At 38.2% G+C, this 26,406-nt stretch overlaps 1 protein-coding gene across 11 annotated transcripts in view; it reads left to right on the top strand.

The window, feature by feature from the left end:
• Positions 1-26,406, top strand: part of Nrxn3 (neurexin 3) — a 1,514,195-nt gene that overhangs the window by 1,452,832 nt on the left and 34,957 nt on the right. For 7 of the 11 annotated variants that reach the window (XM_050152455.1, XM_050152454.1, XM_050152457.1 and 4 more), the window contains one exon: positions 10,525-10,603. In XM_050152455.1, coding sequence (XP_050008412.1) covers positions 10,525-10,603 — 79 coding nt within the window. Of the gene's footprint in view, positions 1-10,524; positions 10,613-26,406 lie in introns of all 11 variants that reach the window. The other 4 variants (XM_050152456.1, XM_050152466.1, XM_050152464.1 and 1 more) reach the window with 1 other exon arrangement.

The following is a 26,406-nucleotide window of genomic DNA, read 5'->3' as shown; positions in this document are numbered from 1 at the left end:
ATGTTGTATTTCCCCCAGAGTAATACAGAGAATTAAGCTAGTGAAGGATCGAAGCCCAAGGGACCAAGCTTCAGAAGCATGGGCTGTTTGTCATAATTTGAGATTCTGAAAACCATGTCACATTATTTGGGCCTGTTCAAAAACCATTTTGCTGAACTGTTCTCAGGGCTATCTTCAGGCTTTGTGGAAACCATCACAAAAGGAAAGCAAGGATCTCCTTGTTCCAAGAATGGGAGGAACTGTGTTGTTCAATCATGGAATACAGAGTTTGTTTGCAGCCATCTTCCCATTGCCTCCTGATCTTTCTACTTGCTATTTAGTCACATTCAGGGTAAGAGGGAATGCTAGGGGCCAACAGGATACCTGCACATGATAGGAAAATACTACATCACCCAGCTACTCCCCACCCCCTTCCACCAGATCTGCTCGGTGAGAACTTAAGGAAACAAAAATGAAAAATAAAGTCATCAACACAAGTTACCATTTTATATGGTGCAATATGAGTTTTAAAAGCCATTTTAAGAGCATTCATCTCAAATGGAGAAATCACAGAAGGAACCTAGTATTCTTATTGCATAGCTTACAGATACATATTATTCACTTACCACCCAGAAAGGTAGAGTTTCTGTTCCAAACTAGCTTCTCAGTTTGCATTCCACCTTTTGATCAAAGACATTCTAGAAACAGTCTCACTTCAACTTACTGAAAAGTAAAGACCAAAAAGGAAAAAGTATTTGGAAAGCCCTAACTTTCCCTTTTTCTTCTTAGCCATTAGTTTCCATGTGTTCATTAGTGAACAGGTGAAAAGAGGGAATTGCTAAGGTTACTTGGAAGAGCACACGTGTTCTATGTCACGGGATTCACAATGAGGGATATTCAAAGGTCCAAAGGGATTAAATAAGAACTTACCCCCAGTCAATCTTGTCTAGAAGACAGTACCAACTTCCCAAGGAGAGATATGGGGGCGGGGGTCGTCATATTGTTGCCCTGGTGTTTTGAATGATAATGGCTTTCATTGGTTTATATATTTGAATGCTTGGTCCCCAGTTGATAGAACTATTTGAAAAGAATTTGGAGGTGAGGCCTTGGGCAGAAGAGGTATGTCACTGGGGAGTGGCTTTGGGCTTTCAAAATCCCATGTCATTTCCAGTTCGCACTCCTGCCTCTCTGCCTCATGGCTGTTATCTCAATATGTAGGCTCTCAACTACTGCTTCAGCAACATGTCTGTCTGCCTGCTGCCATGTTCCCCTCCACAATGGTCATGAACTCTGCTACCCTCTGGAACTGTGACTGCTCCCCTCCCAATTAAATGCTTTCTTTGATAAGTTGCCTTGGTCATGGTGCCTCTCCTCACAGCATAGAAAAATAACCAAGAGAGTTGTCATGTTTGTCATGTCCACAGAATTCTATGCTCATGAAATGTTTGGAAGATTGCATGTAGAGGGGATGGCAAGGTACACAGATGGGTATACATGTTGCATGTGTCTCCTTTGCCTGCCTATGTGTTCCACTGTCCATCAAATTCTAATTACAAACTTAAATGGTTAAGTATGTCAAGTCAGGAAGAATAGCAAAGTGCAATCTGGGCACTTTCTGTCACTACAACTACTGTATTCCTAACACCTACTTTGACAAGATGAACTTTATTTATAAGCTATAATGGGGAGGGGACAAGTGTTAGTCTCGCTTTCTATCAGAAAAGAGAAATAAATAGTTCACCAGTTTTCATGGAAATTAAGCTCTATTTACTTGGTATGTGGTATGGCTATATGTGCACTTGTATACAAGCCCATGCATGCATGCTTGTGTGTGCATATATGTACACAAGTGTACAACATGCATACAGAAACATGTGAAAGTCAGAGGTCAGTATTGTTTATCTTTCTCAGTTGCTTTCTCCCTTATCTTTCTGAGACATGATTTCTCATAAAAGCTAGAGCTTGTTTGGCTAGACTGGGTTCTCTATAAGCCTCAGACACCCTTCTCGGAGACACTATACTAGGGTTATAGGTGGTCCCCACTATACCTGGCTTTCTTATATGGGTGTTGGCGGAACAAAGTCAGGTAATCATACTTATATAGCAACCACTTCACCATTGGAGTCATCTCCCCAGTCTGGTTGTGTTGGTCTTGTGAATTGTTTTGAATTAGTGTTTATGAAGAGCTTGTCAATTTTATACTGTAGACTGAGAATGAGGCAGTGACACCTAGGAAGTAAGTGAGACTATCTGGGTTCAGGAATTTCTTACTTAACAGTACTTAAAGATTTTTCCTAGCTTCGGTTGCACTGAGTAAATAGCACTAACAGACATGGCTGTCTTTGTGGGAGCTTTGTACTCTCTTGTGGACTAAGTATCTCTATAGTAACTCTAGGCACTCTTTCTCAGGGTGAAGATGACCGTTTTAGCAGTTCTTGTCTCTCCAGCTTCATGTCATGTGTTTCAGTTGACCTTCATATTTCCCACATGGTTCTGGCTCAATGTCACTGGTTGCAGAAGCTGTTACTCTCTCAGTAGCTTACCAAGTTCAGCTTCAAGTGTACAAACCTTATTTTAACTACTGATAATGCCCCTCATCTTCTCTTGGCTTTAATTTAGCTTGATTGTTTGTTTATAACATCTATTTTTTTAAAATTTTTCTTAACCTGACCTAATAGAGACTCTTTTTTCCTATGATAAAGAAAGGTTCATCTTACATTTTTTCTCTTTGTATTACAATACAAATTCAATTCATTGTACTTTCTTGTTACAAATAATATTCACACATTAATTTCTAAGCTGAGTTAGAAATTGTGCATTTGTGTGAAATGTTCTTGAGCCCGTAGTTCTTTTAGTTTTCTTTTTGTTGGGCCTGAACCGCAGCCATGCCCATTTTTCTACGATGGCTGGTCCCTTTTCTTTTCTGAATAATCTGATCTGCTGGATGTTGACAAACCTGGTATGGTCCTTCCAAAAACAATGGTCTGACATGCATAAGTAAAAAAAATTGACTATTTTTAATTCCTAATAATTTTACTGTTTCTCTATCCTATTTTCTCCTGTTCATTTCACATATCTAAGTTCATGATGAGACCAAAGTCTAAGGTCATCACTACATACTATAGTTCCTTGAGACCCCTTACAGGTGTATAATTATTGAAGAGGATTCATTCTGTTGATTCAGCCAGGGCTAGCCTTTTCCTACTCAACACACTGTGTATCACACTATGTTTGTCTTATGAAGACCTCTAGCTATGTTTTCTCTATGTAATAAAAAATAAAGCCGTTCTCTTTGGATTGTAATAGACTCCATGACAAAGGGCCAAGACAAAGAACACCCGCAAGAAAGGATAATTCTGTATTCCTTATATTTTCATATATCCCTTCTTCTCTGATTACCGTGGAGTCAGAACTTCATACTATTAACATCTTTGTTCAAAAGTTTTATGGATATCCTTGATGAGAACATATATACTTGACTTTAAAACACTCACTAGCTGGTACCTACATCTTTACTTTCGGGCACAATATCTGTCCTTGGCAATTCTCCACCACAAACAGAGCCTGGATTTTAGGAATACTGGCATAAAGCCCACCTGGAAAGAAAATTCTATCTAGATGAAAAAAGAAGAAAAAAACTAAATAAAAACACATCAGGTATTTGGAGAATCAACTAAATTTTGACATCTCATATAATGGTTAAAACCTAAATATTCAAAAATTATGAAGAAAACAGAAAGTTTGCAATGGACATACAGCCACCTTTTTCTGAATAGCAGTAGTTAAGGGTGTGGGGGGGCAATAACCATCGAAGATCAAACTTTCTATGTGCATAATCACTAGGAACTCATCTAGATTCTTAGTGTTTGTGTAGAATGGGTGGGCAATGTATTTTATTTTATTGTTATTTTTTTCTGTCTCCTAAATAATACGTAATTTCTCCAGGCCAAGAAATAAATTGAAAGGATTTAGAGGGATTTGCTTATCAGTGAAACACCACGTAGCATAAACATTCTTCCTGCTTTTGGGAGGGTACATTGAAGTTTGGTTAATCTTCTGTGGTTCAATACTCTTCCCTCTGTCGGGCTGCCTCAGACAACAGATAGATTAATGTCCACCCACTCTCTTCTTCTTCCCTTCTCCCTCTCTTGATCTACCCTTCTTCTTTGAACAGATAGAAGAGAAATCTTGAAAGTGGAGAGACAAAGAAAACAAAACAGCAAGCCATACTTACTCATACCGTCTCCTAAAATCTTGATCACAGCACAAAAAGACCCCAAATCTTTAGCACAATATATAGCTCAGCTTTGCTTGGTGTGTCTGCCATTAATTAAATCTGCAATCTGCAAAGGGATTTCCTCAAAGGCTAATTCGTTAGCAAAAGTTATTATAAGTCGTGCCATTCTTTATCCCAGTCTACTGTGTGCATTATGGAAAAGAAGAAAAATGAAGAAGGGAACAATTTTTAGGGAAGCAGATTTTCTTGAACTCCTGTATAGTCTGCTTGTTTTTAAAGAAATCTTATTTACAGGAAGTCTTCTATATTAATTGTTAAGTTTTAACATCACTCTCATAGGGCTGCAACCCATCGGTGGAGTTTATTTTTCCTAGCTTAAGTTCAACAGTTTGTAAAGCCTATGAGGACTAAGACCGAGCCTAGGCAATGCCCAGCACAGTAATTGCCATACCGTATCATAAGCAATTAATAAATATTTGTGGAAGAAATGAATGATAAAGTACGTAAATGCAAACATATATAAAATCACCTATCCAGAACACATTGAGCTTTTAACCCAGATCTCTGAGTGAGGAGAATAGTTTAGATTGAATGTAGTGATTTAAGCCAGGAATAGTCTCCTTAAAGTTTTTCCTGTTGCACATGTACATAAACCAAGATGTGCATCTGGTCATATCTTACGTGGCAATTTATTAGCTTGGGTGGGCAGAAAGAATAAAGGATGTGATGTATTGAAAATCCAAAGAGCATGGCAGAGAGAGTGAAAATTCACAGTATATTGTTGCAGTTCAGAAACTTGGGTAGACAGAGGGAAAAAACATGAGGGTCACCTCAGGTAGCCTCTTCACCAGACTGCAACATTATCACTTGAGCACCATCATTTATGCCTGCCCCATGCTATGCTCCCACGCTCCCTTTCCGAGTATGACAAGCTAAAATTATTTATGTTTCATTTTGCCATAAAAATGTCAGCCCTTTCTATTGAGGATGACTGCACAGAGCATGCTCGATCAGAATACAGTGAGAGGGTAGGTACTGCATTCATCCATCTTGCTGCCCCTTCTATTGAGGATGACTGCACAGAGCAAGAGTGTGCTCCATCAGAATATAATGAGAGGATAGGTAGTGCATTCATCCATCTTTCTGTGCTCTGACCTTGTTTCTTTAGTAGGCTTGAGTTCGCTGGAATGATGAGGGTAAACGAGAAGAGGTAATAAAAGTAATAACTTGTAGCTCCCAAGCTCTGTGATTTTTTAAAAAAATCTATGATTTAACATAAAAAATTCATCTAGGGATGTGTGTGTGTGTGTGTGTATGTATGTTGACATTGATCAAAGGCAAGGTACATAATGGCAAAAATTTATTGAATACAATGTTTCCGTCTAAACACAAAGTGTTCAAACTTTTATAATCTCACTTAAGGTCATTGTTTGCATAGACTTACTAGGCTGTTGGATCTGAAGAGTAACTCCAGTGTCCTTTACTTAAATACAGAATGTGCGTTCTTAACGGAGGTATATAGACCCTCCCCTTCTAGCCATGAGAAACTTCAGACTCCAATTCTTACTCTTGTAATAGAAGGATGGAGGGGAAAATGCCTAAGCCACGGGCATTTGAAAGAATTGGATTCTGTTTAGCATGGAGCAGCTGCTGAGATATATGGCTGTTTTCTGTGGAACTTTGGAATATTTATGGACCTTTCTCTTTTCCCTTTTCACTGGAAGAATGGCTATATCATTCTTGAGTGAGTTATTTATAATTTCATAAAGCTGTTCTGTGGTAGGACTTATTTTATACTACACTTAATCTCAGTCAGATAATCATGCTTCCAAGGAGTTGGGAGGAGAAAATTGGCTTTCCTCTAAATGATTAGCTTAGAGCTGGTGTAAGATGAAGAGCTAACGGTTAGAATTCCGAGTCACAAGGGACAGTTGGGCAGTCAGGAGAGGGGACATGGTGACACTGACATGAATATCGTGATTATCATGTTAGACACTTGTCCATCTCACAAACAGTGGATGATAAGAGCGAATGGTGTAAATTTGTCCCTATGTTAAGATGGAGTAGAGCCTTGCAGAATAAATAATTAGGCAGGGGTGATTATAGAAACAATAACTCACTGAAGTAAAATGAGAAGTCAGGTTTGTGAAACTGAGGGAACTGGAAGGTAAATACATCTATAAATTTACCTGGCCAGAGTTTTGAGCTTTCTTCAATCCCAATTTTATTCTAGGGTAACTTTAATAATCACCGGATATATATATATATATATATATATATATATGCAATAAAAAAAAACTTTCAGGAAAGGAATAAAGATGTGCTTGCCACAGATATATTTTATTGAAAGTTACTACAATACTTATTTTTAGTTTTATGAAACTTAGTACAGAAGCGAATACTTCCAACATGTGGATCAAACATATGAAATAATATTTTAAAATAGAATAATAGGAATTGCTATTTTTGATATAGAACATAGTGAATATATAAGGGCAAAGGAACATTTTACTCCTTTAGAGAAAGGGAAATAGGGTGTTTAATCTACACCAGCAGAGCTGTGGCTATCATTTTCAGGGACCACGTTGCAAAATCATGGAAGTCGACTCCCAAAAGGATGTCATGAGGGATACTGATGAGGTGTAGGGAGGAGAAAGAAGGAATCTGATGAGGCAGGGTATTCAATCCATGCTTGTTAGATGAGGTTTCCATGCAAAGATGATCATTCAAGTTGCTATTATCTTGTCATTCCGAGCCATCTTTTCTTCCCCTACTACTGGTAGATGTGCAAATAAATGCAGGTATTTCATGCTAGTGACCCTTAGCAAATACTATTTATTTTACATGAAATGCTATTCTCTTTCTCCAGCCTCCAATCCTGGATTTGTACTGTTCCTTTCGTATCTGTCCCTGAGGGCTTGTTTCTCCTTCCTTTCTGTCTGAAAGACACATCTAGTCTCCTGCCACTTGCTCCCTCGCTGACTCCTGCTAACTCTTGTCGTAACATTCAGTTTACCCTGTTGAGTCTGCCTGTGTACTTGACTGACTGTCCCATCAGAGACTGACTTCCCAGAGCGGAAGAGCCACTTCATCTCTCACTTAATCCTTCGTCACTGTCACTGTGCCTCCTTCGTAGATTTGTGACAAATACCGAAAGTAACAAATCAACTCATCACTGAGTGATGCACGAGTAAAGAAATCATCTTACATACTCATATATAAGGGATACAGAAATGAGTAGCCTGCTACTATCAAAACTACTTACATTGTGGAGTTACAACTATTTCATTTTTCTTGGAATATCATAAACAATGGTAGAATTAGCACATGCAGGCAGGTTATGAGTACCTCATGCTTAGCCCTTGGAAAGTACGGTTAAAGAGTCATTGTATTAGTTATTTTTCGGTTACTATGACGAAATACCACAACCTAATGAATTTAGAGAACAGAGAGGTTCTTTTTTGGCTTACAGTTACAGAGGACAAGAGTGCAGAAAAGGCAGAAAACCATGGCAAGGTAGCCGTAGCTTGAAGCTGGGTGACCACATTTTATCTGTGCTCAGGAAGCAAGGAGAAAGCAGGAAGTGAGAAAGGGAAGGTTCTAAAACCTCAAAGCCTACTGCAGCTGCTTTTTCACTAATAAGGTTCTGCCTCTTAAAAGTTCAATACACTCCCCCAAACAGTGTCAGCAGTGGAGGCCAAAACATCAAATATGTGAACCTACAGGGTAACATTTGTCTTTCAAACAACCAGAGTCTCTGTGAAGTCTGTCACATTCCAAAAAACTGAGCAACATGGAAGGAACCTTGGTGGATATTCCCAGATAACTGTGCAAGTAGAAACATCTCCTACCGTAGCATTATTGTCTGAGGGACGTGGACGGTGGGTGGAAACAGCAGATGTCACCACAAATGTCAGTTCCCTTGATTCCTGTGAGTCCTAAAAGAGTTTTGCATGTTAACCACTTAATATGAAGCCTGACTAGAACAGACAGTAAATGCTTAACAGCCAGGTGTCTTGATAGTCCAGGTATCTATTTCTTCATGTGAGTTTTGAGTGTCCTCAGTGTCATAAAGAAGATATTTGTGGAAGATAATTGTAGTTATGAAAACATACACCACACACAGCATGTACTCCAAGGGAGGGCACTGCATTGTTGAGACTGAAGTCCATAGTTGTACTCTCTGCATATCAGTCCCGAGTCTCTATCCAGCTGCATTAGTGAAGCATACCACCCTGGCTTCGGCTAATTGCTTTGTCTGTTTACACATAACCCCTCATCAACCCCCTTCCCTAAGTAGTGGGAAGTGGAATTACATTAGCGCTTCGAGGAACATGTATTAAGGGAGTATAATTTTTCTGGCACAAGGAATAGTTCACCTGGCTACAGCTGCGGGCACAGGCTGGTTTAGTAGCACAGACTTATGGAGGGGCTCTTCTCAAATTGCTCATCTTCTGACTTTCAGACGGAGCACGGATAGAGTCTGCTCCTCTCAGCGCTAGAAGAAGGATCTGTAGTGTTGGAAAGTGAGATGACTTACCCGACGTGTTCTTTCCACCGTTTATTCTATTTCTGATCATTCTTCATTTGATAGGAGTACTTAAAAAGAGGGAACACTTTGGAAATCTGAATTGTCATGTGTGCTTGTCTGCTATGGTAACAAAGTACCATAGACTGGGGGAGGGCTCAAACCATAGAAACATATTCCTGCAGATTTCTGAAGGCTGGCAGTCTGAAGCCACAGTGTCAGCAAAGTAGCTCCCCTTGTGGACTCTCTCCCTGACATGTAGATGCTCAAATCTGTTCTGAATTTCTATGTAGACTCCTCCCTTTCTATGTCTGCCCCAATTTCTTCTTTTCAGAGAGACACTGATCCAACTGTATTGAGGGCCATCCTAATGATTTCATTAAGACTTAATGTTCAAATGAAGTCCAGCCCTAAAGTATGAGGGGATCACAGCTCAACCTATCTTCTCTAGAAGACAGGGCATAGAAAGGCTGTGATATGCCACAAATATAGTGGTAATGTGTCTTAGAAATCATCACTTTGTTTCTGCCAAGATGTGTGTCTCTCAGCAAATGAGCTGAGAAATTACATCTCTTATATGCCTCAGTGGAAGGGTAGGGCAGTTGTGTCTAGCTAGGAATGGATGGTGCACGCCTTTAATCCCAGGGCTCAGGAGGCAGGGGCAGGTGGATCTCTGTGTGTTCAAGGCCAGCCTGGTCTGTAGAGTACGTTCCAGAATAGACTCCAAAGCTACACAGAGAAACCCTGTCTCCAAGGAAAAAGAAAAGAATGCATACACATCAGTCATAACAACTAGCAACTGGCTTATAATACTTGTTCAAAAGGCAAAGAAAACATTTCTTTATGACCTTTTCTTCTTGAATATGGATCCAGACTTCAATGGGTTGGAAGTAATAAAATCAGCAACTCAGTTAATGTTACTGACATTAAGAAAAGAAATGGGCATTTATTAAAAACCTACAATCCACCGGGTATTTCTATATATAATAACCAAAATCTGTTTGGGGTTTAGTGTATAAGTCATTTAATCCTTCATTAGTCTTTCACTAGTATTTGTAACACTTATAATTTGTGTTATGAAAATTACTTATTCTCACCTACTGTGTGCCAAGGGTCCACTTTACTGCCAATGTTCACAGTCCTGTGGTTTTCTTTTAACAATTTCCATAGCACTGGGAAGTTTTTGCATGGTTAAAAAAATAAACGGATTTATGTTGAACTAGTGTTATGGTGGGAATTTGTTCTGCTCTCTTCAGCAAGAGCCTTACCCATGTCCAGGAGCTTGGGCAATATCACTCCGCTGATCCACATTACTAATTCAGCTAATTGCAGCAATTATGAGGAGGAACCGCTGCAAGCCAGAGAAGCTATTATGCTGTACTGAATGAATAGCATCCCATAGTGTTCATTAATTATACTGCCTATAGATCCGCAGCCCCCCAACAGCGCACATGAAACCATGTGCCATATGAACTTAATCCCTCTCAAAGCACAGAGAGTGTACTGTTGGCTGGGCCCTTCCAATGCCATTCTCCGCAATTCCTTTCCTTCTTCCTCCTCATCCAGAAATCAAAGTGGACAGCCTTGGATCTCTGCAGCCTCAAAGTAGCTGCACCTTTGTAGGAGACCCATACAGACAATCCTCACCAGAGAAAAACCGGTAGCGATGGGGGGGGGGGGGAGCAATAGAAAAGATGTAATGTACTTACCTACCAGTTTCCTTACCTGCCTCTGTTTTCTCTCTTCCCTCCATCCCTCCCTGCTCTGGTAACATCAATAGCCAACATCAGATGACCTTGTTTCATCTGCTGAATGTTCAAGTGATGACGAAGACTTTGTCGAGTGTGAACCGAGTACAGGTAGGTCAGGTCAGTCTTGTTATGCTTGCTTCTTTTTTCATTTGCAAAAACCCAATACATACATATATGTGATTATACATGTGCTTTATCTATAGTACTGTGTGTTAACTTATATGTATTTCCTATATCTATATATGTATCTGCATACATATATAAATATTAATTTACCAGCAAAAGCATCAAATCCCATGGAAAGAGCAATTAAGCTTAGGGAAATTTAAGTCTCTGATACTTAGAAAAATATACAATATGTATCCTAACTTCGCACAGCTGCCTGCTCAGGTTATGCACTGAAATCACTACTACAAATATTCAGTTGTCAATGGCAACTATGAGATTGACAGGGGCAAAGAGCATCTAAAGCTTACATTTGAATGAGCATTTTTGGTTTTAAACCATAAACCTAGCATGGAGGCCAAAAGATTGGTGGGTATCATATGAGTCCCAAGACCTGTTTTGATCATGAGTGGCATAAACAAATAAGTAACCCAAATTATTTTCCATGAGATTTTAACAGCAGTTAACATGGTATTACATTTATACTAATTTTGTTCATTAAATGTCTAGAGAACTCGTGAAGTGATAGAGTATAAGAAACACAAAATTAGTACCAAACTATGCCATGTCAACAGCTGGGATGCTTCAAAATGTATCGACTGCTGAAGTTAATCTGACTTTGGCATGGGAGTCTCAGTGTGTTCCCCATTTGGGCGCAGATACATTTTGCTATTTTCTGGTATTCCTGTATAGTGAACTATATATGATAGAGTGTCCAGCAGGTAACTGACATCCCCAATTCTCTCCTCTCAACTTTCCCAAGTTATCTGTTTTTAGATCTACTGTAAGTTAAACATTTATGTGTATATAATAGAGAACAGATATCATCGAATTTCTGTGTATGTTTAATAAAAGGAAAAGCCTCATCTTATTTCTACAGAGGCTAAAAGAAATAGATAAAATTTCCATTTGATCCTTGGGTTGCCTTATTTTTTGACTTTTCTTTAAAAAAAAAAACAAGCCATTATATGTTTTCTCTTTTCAATTGTAGAGAAATTTATAATTACTGAGAAAAGTAATATATCAAAAGATTTAAAACTTCAATTTCTTACCCCAAAATAATTAAGAACAGTTCTGATTTTGGTAAATGCTGACTGCTTGGTTTCTTGCAAGTGGCTCTGGATTCAGGAAGTTCTGTGGCCTTCTGCCCTTAGTATCTTAAAGGTATACAGCCATAATTTGACCTTACCATTCTATAATATGATCTGTTCTTTAGGGACTTTAGCTCTATGGAAGGAACGTTAATGTGATCTTGTTCATCAGATTTTCTTCAAGTGATTTGGAAATAAATTTGGGCACCAAGGTTTTACTTAAAAATGAATCTATTTATTTAATTTGCTCACTCAATAATCCTGACCACTTAGGCACAACATGATGCATCACTATCCTCCAGTCCTTTCTGGTCTAGTTCTGTTCCAAAGTGAGCTGTTGTAAATAGAGCAATAAGCCTTGCTACATACACCAGTTCTCCAGTCTAATGCAGTACCGCATATTTCTTCGAGGGCACCTGTATAGTTCGGTGTCTGTTAGGTGCTAAGAACTTAATATACGTACAGTATATACCCAATTAGAATGTTTTCTGATGATTGGTTTAAGATATCTAGACTTTAATTAGGATCATCCGATTATTCTCTCCCTACTCTTCTTCTCTCTTTCTAAGTAGTGATAACCGCATCCAGTTCAATATTTATCAAATCTCTTCATTTTAACTCATTAAATATAAAAGCATGGCCATTTTGAATTATTTTTCAGTCCCCCCCCCAATTACGCCCTCTCAAAAATCATCTCCATAGCTCCCTTGATCTCCATAGCTCCAAGGTAAAGGACTTTTCCTGTCTCAAAACTATGAGGCCCATTGATCATCAGGCTGATAATAATAGTTACTGTCTTTTGATGTTGAATTTTAACAGCCCAACTTGAATGTCCCCAAACTGAGTTTGCTTGCTTTTTCGTGATCACCTCTATGTTTTGTTTGATTTCAATCCAGAGGAAGGATATTCATTGACAACATATTTTGAATAATATGGATACAGGAGGTTATATGAGATTTTTAAATTATTGTAATCTTCAAGAGAATGTGGCAAAGGTGCACTGATAAAGTAGAGGACAGAGTTCTGCCTCTGTAAGAGCTAAGTGAGCTGCTTAGTGGAAGCTATTGCTGAGCCTCAATAATAATGTGGCTCACCATGTTTGAAGGATAAACATTTCTTCCCTCTAATTTTATTTCTAATTGCTGGCGAGTGACGTGGGTATGCAAAGGAATATGTCAGAGGCATATTTTGTATGCAATAAAAATAGTTGTTTCTACGGACCCAGGGACGGAAGAGGTAATTGAGCTGATGGAGCTACATGCTTTGAGGTCTCAGTCCTTCTTGTGCACTGCCTGAGAATGAGATCCAGAGATTTCTCACTTGCAAAGACAATGGAAATTAAAATCATAAGGACTACCAGTTTCTAGGGCTGGATTTGAAATGGAAAGGAAGAAATTATCCACTACTTGTGCAACAGTTCGTAACGGTGACATTAACATCACATCACCTGCAATTCGACGTGGACACTGAAATAAAAACTCTGAGTGTAGACACACCCATTTACCACCTCCGTTTCTAAAATTTTTCCTTTTCTCAGGCCCAATACTTGATAGAAGTACAACTACCCAGTACTTGCTCTCTCATCCTTAACAAGCCCTTTTCTTCTCATCCTTTATAACAGGGTTATTATTTTCTACCTCCTTTATTTCAAAGATTTGTAAAGATCATTCTCTGGTTTCTTTAGATCTATTCGAGACTCTCACATTTCAAACATTTGTGCAGTTTAAAACATAATTTACCAACTGAATTTCATGAAGGCTTCAAGTTTCAAATACAGTGATTCTTCTAATTTGAAAAGGATTTTTATGCTTGTAGTTTGAAGTGAGATTTACACAATTCTTTTCATACTCTGAACCCACTTTGGCATTTGGCCACTGCAGCTTGGTATAATTTAGTCATAAAATGTTTAAATACAACTTATAAGGTTTTGGAACTAGATTGACAATATTTTAAAATTGCAAATTCAATGGAAATGATTTTTTTTTCAAAAAAAATATGTACAATATATCCTATGCCACGAGAAAAAAATAATATAAATTGAAAAGCCCCATTAAAGGTTTTGAATGAATTAGGTTTACTTTCAATATATGTAATAATCTTAAATTAAAGCTGAAGAATTCTTTCACTAGTTCTAAAACTTTACCTCCACTTAAGTAGTTAAAAGAAAAACTGTGTTGATTTTGTTTTTATTTCATGACTTTGAAAAAATAGTATCAGCATAACAAGTTCTACATTTCAAAAGATTTATTTCTATTTTCCCTGACAGTCTCATCCCTGAACTCCCTGCCTTGAGAATTAAGTCCTTTCTTGAGCCATGTTATGATTGCAGTTTTCAGAATTTCAAATACTCAAAACTGAGCATTTGAAAACTAAAATATTAGAGTGAGGTAAATTCCTTTCATCCCAGCATGCAAGGCAGAGGAAGGCAGATCTCTTTGAATTCAAGGCCAGCCTTGTCTACAGAGCAAGTTCCAGGACACCTAGAACTACACAAAGAAACCCTGTCTTGACCCCCTCCCCCAAAAAATTACAGAAAAAAAGTGTAAATGCTGATATATTGTCTGCAAAGGTCAGTATTTATTTTTTTTTGCCGTTTCTGACTTTGCCCACAAACCCCATTCTCCAGGACTACAGTTGTGTTGAGGCAAGGAGCGCAGGATTCAAATCATTACAAGGAGATGAGAGCCTTCATGGATCATGCGAGTCAAAAAGCAATTAAGACCTTTAATGAATATTTATTTGTAATAAAAATCTGAGCGGGGGTTCTGACACTCAGAATTTCAGGAAATTGGCTTTCCATCTCTTCCCTTTCTTTCTTCACTGTTGCTCCTCAAAATAACAGACACAACATCAGACGAGAGATCTCCTTGGGCTGATCCCTCAGTTGTTATCAAGACGTTTGTTTCTCTCATTATCAATTAACTGATTTCTTCACCTTTGCTTTTGTTAAATGTCACCTGATCAACCCCCATTTGACACTTCCACCAGAGGCCAGGAGGCTGAGAGGAAATATCCAACCATGCATCCATCCATCAGTCTCTCAGAAACTCCTTTCCCAGACTGAGGAGAATATTGAAATGGATGATGGTGCAAAGTGACAGACTTCTGTTCCCAAACTGAATCTCAACTCTGTATCTTTTGCTCCTCCAATCTAACATCTCTGGGTTTGTAGTTCGTGGCCTAGTTTCCTCAACTCTCTTTTTCAGCCCATGTCAAACTCAAACCAGATTAAATGAAGATGAAGCTTAGCATAACACCAATAGCCTACTATAGTTACCCTTTCTGACTGACTTAAGTTAAGGGTCTTCATCTTATATGGTTTGAAATACCTCTGTGAAGTATTTATAATTAGAAAGCCTGATACTCAGTTGTTCCAAACTCTACACATCATTAGAGGTTTTATTTCCTGGAACATAAGAGAAAATATAGCTGAAAGGTTAAGACCATTCCTAACAAAATGTGAAGAACAATAGCGTCCAGTCCCAATGGAGGATAAAAGCATAAATATGTTGGTCATTGAGCTTTAAATGTAATAACTATAATCTTTTTAATAAAAATTAATTTTATAATTTTTGCAAGTTTGAAGAATACAAATTTAAAAAAATAAAGAGATAGGAATTGATTACTGAATTATAAGTAAGCAATAGCTCTTAGATAAAACACATAGTTATCATCTGTGCATTGATTTCTATTATGGATTCCATCCCATAAATATATTTTATAACGCAAACTGCAAATTAAAAATGCATGTGAATTTAACTCCATTACTTAAGAGTTTAGGGAGTGTTGAAGATGTCAATATAAACATAAGATCGGTGAGTGTAATTCTATTTAAAGGTTGACACATCATTTATATATGTAACATTTTCATGATCCTTTCTGTGTAGCCACCAGAAAAGGTGCTGAGAAAACAAGGCTGACACCAGATACCACCCAGGAGTTCACAGTTTATTAGTAAAGACAAACATGGTAACAAGGAGACTAAACGAAAACAAAGAAGGAAGCCAAGAAACCATGTGGGCAATAAGCAGAAATGCTGAGGATATTATCCACATTTGGGGGCGAGTTCTCTGACACTATGAATTGTGTACACCCCTCCAGCTCTCGCTGAATTCACTCCCAGGAGCACTCGCTCATAGCTTAGCTTGGAGACATAGAACTTAACATTAATCATCACTGTGCTACTCAATGCTAAACTTTAATTTGAGGTATATTTCTGCAAGATGATCAAGAACTGGTGCTTATCTGAAAGTCAGGATATAGGTGCCCATGATAAAGAGAGAATTTCATGCCCAAATTAAGAACTTCCTGATTTCAAATGCCACCGTGCAAGTGGAAGCTAAGGAAAGAGCTTGCTGGAATCATTAAAGCAAATCCTCTTTCAGATGTATAATTTACAAAATGAAGGGTTTGGTTCTAAAGGAAAAGTTTCGCGGGTTTCCTTTCATTCGGTTTATGTTCTGTATTATTTTTCTCCCATAAACAATAAGTACATGCACACAGTGCATGTATATTTATAAATGCCGTGCGTTTATACCAACGTGCTTGTTATTCCATGTATATGTAATCATAGTCTAAATGATGTCAGGCTAATGTAAATGGAGATTAACTGACCCTGCCATCAGTCGTGTGGTTACACAGAAATTCACGCCATCACTTTTAACCTCCATCAGCCAACATAGACATGCATGGTACGGTTTTAACTTGATAAACCAAGCATGCAAATTTTTATTTAGCTTTGGTTTTCTTCATCCTAATTATAATGGTAATTTCATTATTCAGTTATCCTTGGGAAGGGTGGAAAGAAAAATATTATACAGATGTATCTATCCATATATGCACATCCCCGTGTATACATATAGATAGATGTGTATCTTGTATATTTCAAAAAACATTTTCTGTCGTTTCACCTCATCTTGTGCCGCATGAATTTTTGGTGGTTCAATTTATTTTGTTTTAATTCATATTTAGCATTTTGACCATTATGACTATTTTTACCTCATTGCTATACTTTTATGAGTAATTATAAGCATTGCAATCATTATTTGTAAATACTGAGAAATATTTAGACATCAAAACCAAAAAGGCAACAAAATCTTTTCTTGCCATCCCTGGGTTGACTCCCCCTTCAGTACATCCCTTCAGTATTTTTCTAAAAGCAAAGCAACTCTCAACAAAATCCAAGAAAGTTGTGTACCAAAGAATGAAATATTATGTTTCCTTTTCCTCCTTCTATCCATAGTTCCCTTTTGATTTCCTTCGTTCCCTGTTTTAATTTCTCCCTATATCTGCACAGACCTTCTGCCTTCACTCTTCCCATTATCGAAGCTTTGATTAAACAGACACACAAGGAGCCAGGGATGAAAACTAAAAAGAAACCCATGCAGAAATTATAAACAAAAACATTTCCCTTCCCACAAATTTCAGATGGCATAAAAAGAATTTTATTGCAGACGCAGGATATGTGTTTTATCTTTTATTTCTGGGCAAGCCGGCGATCATCGTGTGGCATGCTGTGGCAGTTCTGTAGTACTCGACTAACTGTGGCCTCCATCACCAGTGCATGAGCTGTTATGATACCATCTTGTGTTTCATCCAAGTATCACATCCCAGCTAACCCAGCAAGTTTCATGTCTGAGTTGGGATAACTTTCCTTTGCAGTTGCAACGTCATGGGTTCTCATTTTTGTGTTTATTTCTATGGGGCCCCTGCAGCCTTAAGAGCTGCTCTACCAGCATCTCTGTATGGTTTTGTTTCTGGTACCTTCTTTCCTTGGCATAGCAGTCAAGCATGTGTCTTTTGTCTGGCCATCTTGTCTACAAGTCTACTGTCAAGGTGTCGTTCTGTGATTCTGTTCTCTGTTTGTAATATGTGAATTGAAGTCCTCTGCCTTTAGGTCTCACTCCTATGTTGTTTCTACTGCTAACCTCACCCCTAAGGAACTTCACAAAGAAGCAAAACCGAGTTTCATTGGAATTGTATGGATGGTTTGGTTTGCTCCTCAAAGACATAAGTTGCATTTTTCTTGACTAAAAGCAGAAAACGGAAACTTACAGTGGGAAGCCACTATAAATGTTCAAACAACAATTAGAAACCCTTGTTGCTTTCTTTGACTTGATTAAATTGGCTTATTGCTTAAGGGTCTTTAAGGAAGTGCTAATTTCCCAAGAGGTTTTTCCATAGGTCATCCACCTTCTAATTAGAACCTTTTCTTCAGAGGCAGACAAAAGAGAAGATTGTTTTGGGGAATGCTAAGAAAGAGCATCCTCATTTCTGCTGCACAGAGCAGAGCCTGCCCCTAACTTGGTGAGGCATTTGAGGAAATCTACATGTATTCTATTTTAAAACGTGTTTTGCTTATATACTTTATCATAAATTAAAAATATGTTCAACAAGAGGTCTACGGATGAGGGAAGCCAAGCTCTTTCGGCTTACTGGTTCTCTCATGTATATTATGAGGTAAGATTATCTTTTGAACTTTCTAAATCAAACGATTATTTTTATCTTATTTTTTTAATTCACGGAAGCATTAAAGAGCCAACATCTTGACGTGTCCCCAAATCCTTTATTTTAACAATTTAAACAATATGATAGGTACAATAGCTCCATTTCTGAGGACAGTCTATATTCCTTGAGACAGATGTAGTAGAAAGTGCCCTGTTCACTGTGCAGTGGCTGAACAATGCTCTATGTCTTTCCAGACAACTTGAAGCATTACTTCAAAAGATTTAAGCTTGATGTGGGCAGTATGAATTGCATTATGTGAAAAACATCATTTCTTTTCTCTTAATGATTGAATGAAGGAATGTTATATCTGTATAAAATGGGTAGTAGCTATTGGTTTCGATAAAACATTGTCATGCAATGAAAAGACTGGTTTGGGTCTGAAGAAGAAAAAAATAAATGAAGCCATGTGGTTTATGATGAGATGATACTGACAGATTAAAAAAACTAATTATTTTTTCTAAGTTTAATAGAACAGAAAACAATTTGAATATCCTCTGGGAAGCTAAACAGAAATCGCAGATGAAAGATGGGAGGGAGACAGAGAATGTGGAAGATAGAGGGAGGGAAAGGTAAAAGTAGAAAGGAAGAAAACAAGGGGGGTGGAGGGAGAGGAGGGAACATAATTGATTATATGCCAAGTACAACTGTTTGCTGCCAGTGTTTTAAAACTGGGGTAGCAAAATGACTCAGTAGTCTCTCTATCAAGGCTGTCTACCTGAACTCAGTCCCTGGGATCCACATGGTAGAAGGAGAGAACCAAGTCCTCTGACATCATTCTCATACACCATACCATTTGCACAGACACACAGACACACACACACTCACACACACACACACACACTCACACACACAATAAATTATCAGTACACATGCACATACCCTCCCACAGAGCCCAATATAGTGTTTCTAGGTTTTAACTTTTTATTGTCTTTAATGTCATATTTAAATCTGTTAAATTTAAATTTGTCTATTGTAACTTTGAGGACTGGCTATAACTTAATGACAGTCTTTCAAGGTCTTTAAAAATGGAGCAGTCAGCTCTCATAAGCTGGCTTTAGAATAACACCGGCCCACTGTCTGAATGTATGGCTAAGTATTCTACTTAAGCCTCATTTTAAGTTATTATGATAATAGGAATCATTGTGGTCACATTATACTTGAGAAAGTCAGAACTGATGTTTTCCTTTGCCAAGGTCACATACCTGCTCTTAAGTGTCAGGGCTAAGAGTCTAATTTGAATTTGTGAAGAATTTTTGTGTGATGATTTGTATAGCTTAGTGTGAGTACTGCTTCCCTGTTGCCTTAAGGGAGTCCTTACCTTGGTCGTATACATACCAAAAAAAAAAAAAAAAAAAAAAAAAAAAAGATAGGTACACTGTGATGGTAATGATAGCAAAATAAAGGTAGTAAAACAAAACAGCTTCTTGTATCTCAAAGAGAAACACCTCAAAAATTATGCCCATGTCTTCATGAGGATGTCTGTTTTGACTGATTTTGAATCTTCAAAAGTTAGTTGTGAGGACTGGGGAGACAGTACAATGCCTGTCTCGAAAGCACAAGAATACGAGTTTAGTCTCTAGGTTTATATCATATAGCATATTTCAAAAATGGCTGAATTTAAGCAACCAGCATTAAACTCAGAATTGGGCAATGGTGCTCATGATACTATGTCATTACATAGATCTAATCTACATTGGAAGTAGAAAAAGACAAGATCTCCTAAGTAAACTGGGAGCATGGGGACCTTGGGAGAGGTCATTAAAAAAAAAAAAAGTCTGGCCAAGGTGATGATGCTGGGGAGGGAGAGGCAGGCTGATCCCATTAAATTACTGGCTAGACAGCCTAGATTAATCAGCAAGCCCTAAGCCTATCAGAGACCCTGCATCAAAACATTAGATAACGCCTACTGTTGGTAAAATGACACCAAAGGTTGTTCTCTGGCCTCCATGCGTGCATACATGTGCACATGTATGTTGACATTTGAGACGGTACACACAACACAATCAAAAGTGGATTGCCCAATACTCTCTCTCCTTGTGCTGACTACAGACAGGATATTTCTTAGGCTTTCAAATTTTATTTCTTCTGTTTCAAAAGTCTGTAGGAGATACTCTTCTTAGCATGTAATCATAATCCACAATACAATTCCATAACCCAATTGAGATTTTGTAACTTTTTTTTTTTTTTTGCTTTTTTCGAGACAGGGTTTCTCTGTGGTTTTGGAGCCTGTCCTGGACTAGCTCTTGTAGACCAGGCTGGTCTCGAACTCACAGAGATCCACCTGCCTCTGCCTCCCAAGTGCTGGGATTAAAGGCGTGCGCCACCCCCGCCCGGCTGAGATTTTGTAACTTTTAAAGTAAAATGAATTTTCTTTAGTTACAGCTGTCAGTGCAGGTTAATTAACCATCCGAGCCATGAAATATGTCAATGCCCTTTGCTTCCACATCTTCTCATAGAGTAAACTAGCTTATTAACACTCAAAGCCGTAGCAAGATCATTGGATTGCAGAAAAGGTCCGCAGTTTGTAGAAAGAGCATTTATGGTTAGATAGTTAGGCATTGCTTTGCAAACGAGTATGAGAGACCTGGGAATTAAAAAAAAAGAAAGCACTGGGCCTTATTAGCTCTTCTAATTTGACAAGATAGATTCTCTGATTGGGTTTCTGAGAGTACAAAATGTTGCCTTAATTTGCTATATGAGATTCAGTTGGCCTGTGGTCAATGTTCAGTGACAGCCAAGAAACGTCCCTTGAAGGGATGTCAAGGCTCTCTGCTACTGTTGTGCTACTCCTCCAGTTTTGATCTCTTACTCAGTGAGTTATTCGTTTAGTACTTACTGTTGCCGTGATGCTTTAGTGCAGTCTTGGGTGATTTATATTTTAAATTCTCAGTCCTCGCAGCAATTTCAGAAAGATACATGATTATTACCATCTCCAGGTGGACAAAGTTAAGGCTAAACCAAATGAACAAATGGCCAAGGTTACACAGTAAGTAGAAAAAGTAGAAATCAAACCCATAGCAACTATCTCTAGAGGCTGCACACTGGGCACTGGGCTGTGCTGTCTCATGCACATTAACCACCACCTGCGAAGTAGCTGCCTTCCAGAGAACACTGGAAGTAGGTAGTAAGTATATTACATGATCAGGAAATAAGGACCAATGGGTTAATTATGATGTACTCCAGGGCATCATAGGTTATGTCGTTGTTCAATTATGTTTTGTTTTCCAAATAACAATAGGTAAAGTAAGCCACCCTGCAGTATAGAGATGGCTCAATACGTAAAGTACTTATGTGAAAGCATGAGGATCTAAGTTCAAATCCCCTCTATGTACATAAGATACTAAAGCAGCAGCATACTCCTGTAATTCCAGTGCAGAAACACATGAAATTTAGGGCTTCCTGCCCATCCAGTTGAGCCAAATAAGTGAGCTCCAAAACTAATATAGTAAGTGTTCGATGAAGACATCTCAAAAACTAAGTGTTTAATGAAGACACCAGAAATTGACTTCTGGCCCATGTGTACACACATACACACACACACACACAAACACATGTGTGTGCATGCATGTACATGCCCATGCACATACATAAATCCCTTGGTATCTATGTGGCAAAATTTTTCAAGTATCAGGATTAAAAACAGAATTATGTGAAGGTCCTTCCTCTGAAATCATCTACATGATAACCTGTGCCCTGGAGTTTTTAGTTTATTACTCATTTTTTGGTCTTCTTGAAACCTGAGAAGATAGATACCAGTTCTGACTGATGTGAGGAGTCTATGAAGGGTAGTTCTTAGCCCAAGGTTTAGTAAACATAAGTATAAATATATAAAGTATATATTTTTCTTTGCACAAATGTTTGTGCCCCTTAAAACACTGTTTTAGATGATAGAACTCAGAAAAGAAATACTGAGCATGGTATCTGAGAGGTTGTAGTCTTTACCTGAAATCAGGCAGTTCATCTTTCTTCCTACTTTACCAAAATATAATGAGAACTGTTGTGCTATTTTCTCAAATGTTCGGATTTATCAGATCAGTCACCCTGAGCAGACGGCCACCAAGTTTTACCTGGAAAGAGTCAGAGAGTGAATATTCCAGTTTTTGTGGGGAGAGGGTGGCTCACATGACCTCTAAAAACTAATAGGCTCAATCGCTTTAACAATTTAAAACCAGTCACAGACAGTACACAGGAGGCTGTGCCCCATGCAGCCTCCTTTATACCAATGACCACATTGCCAACCTGCATCCAGAGAAATGTGATGGGTTAAGAGAATCTGTAGGGTTTGTTTTAATCATAAAGATCTCTTTTCAGGGAGAAAGAACTCAGTGTACAAGAACTGAAGTGTGTGACACTTAGGGAGAAACAATTTTCTTGGCCTATGCCTTGATTCCTGATATATTTAAATTATTCTGCTTCTTGTTGAATTAGTTTAATAACATGTGACTTTCCATAAACTATCCAAATCGATAACATGTTCAAACATTAATAGTCTTAATACGTTTTTGAGATTATATAAGACATTGTGCCCTTTATATTGAATTCATAAAGACATGTGTTAAGTTTTCCACTGCACGCATGAGAATTCACAAGACAGTCTTAGACATTAGAAGGTCATGTTTAAGGCAGTTGCTATCATTGTTTTGTATGTGCAGTCGTCTCAGGTCTGAAACATGGTTCCTGGATTATTCCATTATTCGTAAGGTCGTCAAACGTTACTTTTCCTTTTGTAGAGCCAGGATTTGAACCTCCTGCTTCTGCAAAGATACCAGCCACACTCTTCCCTTGCTTTCTGACTTCTGCAGGAGCTTCCTGAACTTGGCCCACACTCTGTGTCACCTTCTGGTAATTCTTCCTTGGGCTTTGATCGTGGGCTATTGAGCTGAACATGTCTACATCTATTACTGAGATGCAATATTTGCAAGGTTCTGAGAACTTCTCCTGCTTGCTTTGATTTGTATCTTTGTATGTTTTATAGAAACAGTGAGAAAGAGAAAAAAAAACAGTCTCAGTAACACAGACAGTGATGAGTAGGAGGGCACATAGACAGGAGTTCTTGCTGCCTTGCCATCAAAAACATTTATTTATATCATAGCCTTCTGGATGTCCAAGGTTAGGTATTATACAGTGTGGGACTGAAAGTGGAACCCTGTGTCGAGGGGAATAATGCCTTCTACCACCTGACAGCGGATTAGTCAAGAGCAGATTAGAAAAATACCAGGCTCAAAGCCATCCTTTTATAAAATAATTCTCAGTGTCTTCAGCATCCTTAAATTTAGAGATCAGTGGCAGTGGGAAGGAAATATGAAAAACCCATATGTGAAAACTTTCAACCACACCACCTGTTTCTAACACATCTGAGCCGCCAGAGAGATTGTGAGATTGACGTTGGAAGTGAGTAAGCTCAGAGATGACATTAGGAGCCTTATCCATTAGCACCACCTTTTCTTTGGTTTTGTGTCTAAAGTTATAAGGTTCTAAAGGAAAAAGAGGGAGAGGGAAAGGGAGAGGAAGAGGGAGAGGGAAAGAGAGATAAAAGTATGGAAGTTGGTTTTTGAAATCAACTAATTTGGAATTCATGTTTTAATAAGTCTCTGACATTGAGGAGATTAAAAGAAGTCAGCACCCTGTCAGGGTAGGGTGGTTTTCATTGGTGGCTTGAGAGTGATGACCAAAATAATTCATTTGTCTCCCATTATACTTTGTAATAATCTTGCATTTTACCAAGTGATTGTTTTGATTTGCGTTTTCTGATAGCGTTTCCTGCAAGGCAAGGAGGTAAACTCCACCTTCAGGACTAATTGATGAAGCAGACCAACATTGTGGTTTAAATATGAAATACCCCTTGAATGCTCATATGTGGTGGCTTGGTCCCCTATGAACTCTACTACTGTGAGGCAATTGGTTATGAGGTGTACTAACTTCACCAAGGAATGAGTCTATTAATGTGTTCCTAGATGAATGGCATATTAGAATATAGGGCCCAGTGGGTGGAAGAATTTTACTGGAGGTACACCTTCAGAGGATGGGTTTGTCTGAGTCCTTTGCAGTCCTTCTGTGATCCCAGGATGCCAAGACATGAGCAGCTTTGTCCATCATCAAGTTCTGCTCTGCTGCCTAAAAGCAAAAGATCCAGCCAAGCATGGAGTGAAACACCTGAAATCAGCAGTTCTCAATATGGGGGCTGCGACTCCATTGGGGGTCTGATGACCTTTCATAGATTTCACATTTCAGATAGCCTGAATTTTCACAGCAATAACGAAGGTGCAGCTATGAAGTAGCAAGAAAGCAATATTATTGTTGGGGGTCACCACAACATAAGGAGCAGTATTAAAGGGCCACAGCATTAAGACAACTGAGAATCACTGCCCTAAACCATTAGCCAAAATAAATCATTCCTCCTTTAAGTAGTTTCTATAATAATATTTTATCTAAGTGTTGAATTGGCTAAAACAACAAAATCATGTAATGTACAGTAGTGTAAACTCTAATAGAGAAATTGGGCCTTCAAGTAATACCATATAAATTAAACATGTAAAACTATTACTCTTCTTTTAAAAAGCTACCTTACTTTGAAGATCAAAAACTAACAAACAAGAAAAGGTCAAGCAATGGTTCCAAAAGTACTATTTCTTTCTCTCTTTCCTTTAACCCTTCATAAATTTGGATTTACTCTTTGTAATATTTCCTGATAAGGCATCAATTAGCAGTACTGAGCATCAAGTTAAGCCCACCAATAACTTTAAATTTTTTAACTTGATAATTTTGGGTTTATTGCAACGATTTTTGTATAAGTAACAACCTTGAGCTATACAAACATAAATTGGTTTGCTCACGGTCATTGAACTAGTTTGTAATGTTGTAATCCGTAATCCAAGTAATTTTCCTGATAAACAAACAAGCAACGACAAGGAAACCCCGCCAAGTAGCTTTACTCTAAACTGAGATGGAATCAGATAGATAACTTAGAGGATATGTGACAATTCACTACTTTCCTTTTTCTGCCATCATTGGTACCCAAGGAAAGATGCAGTTGACCCACTCAAAGATCGCATCCTCAGCTCCAATGGTCACGAAGGAAACTCAGAAGTTACAAGTGACTGTTGAGGCAATTGGTGGAGCCAGGAGTCACTTGTGGGATAAACTGGATAACGGTTTTCTAGTCACACTTCCTCAGGATCGGAATCTTTCCATCTTACACAGAGCACAGATGGTTAGTTAAACAGGGTCAGTATGCCTAAGCTCAAATACAAACAAGAACCAGGCTGTGCCAAAGCTTCCACCAGCACATTGTGAGAGTAGAGAAGAAAGGGCAATACAGAGTGACAACTCATAAAACCAAACTTATAGACAAGTCCAGTTTTTGTCATTTACCCTGTAAATTTGATGGCCATATCAGCGTCTTTCAGCCTGATAATGTGGTGTGTGCTTATATTTTTAGCTATCAGAGATGGAGGCAGGGGAATCTATGAAATTCTAAGCTAACCTAGGGAACGTAGCATAATCTTGTCTCAAAAAAATCTATTTATTTTCATAACAGCAGTATTTTGTTATTATTTATAGCATATTCTTAACCAGAAAAATAAACATTGGTGACTCTGTTAGCCTCACAGATTATTTTTCTGTGAAGTTAGTCTGCAAACAGGTAAATAAGCATCCAAAAATGAGAAAACAAGTGGATTTTAATGTTCTTTATGTTGCTACACTAGATTTAATAGATTTTGAAGACTGAAGACCTACATAAAAGTATTATGAGCTGTTTAAGAAAATGCTATTTATTTGCCTGATGTCCTAGTAATCAACTATCCTAAATGGTGGTACATTTGAATTATTTATTTATTTAGGTTTCTTTGAGACAGGGTTTCTCTGTAGCTTTGGAGTCTGTCCTGGAACTCAGTTGGTAGACCAGACTGACCTTGAACTCTCAGAGATCCATTTCTCGCCACCTCCCAATTTATTTGGATTAAAGGTGTGCAGCAACACCACCCAGCAGTACTTTGTATTTTAACTTAAGAAGACTTTTCAAGTTAAGGAAAAAAAAAATCAATGGTCATGAAATAGAATAAGAAGCTTCAAAAGCTTCTAGCATAAATGTTATTAGAAGGCCAAGATGGATGTAGAAATAAAAGTATAATCAAAAAGTAGAAACTC

This window comes from Alexandromys fortis, unplaced genomic scaffold, assembly GCF_014885135.2.
Source record: "Alexandromys fortis isolate MF-2015 unplaced genomic scaffold, M_Fortis_MF-2015_v1.1 scaffold_47, whole genome shotgun sequence".
NCBI classification, from domain to species: domain Eukaryota; kingdom Metazoa; phylum Chordata; class Mammalia; order Rodentia; family Cricetidae; genus Alexandromys; species Alexandromys fortis.
The sequence above is the reverse complement of the archived record's forward strand: the minus strand, read 5'-3'. Positions and strand labels throughout refer to the sequence as shown.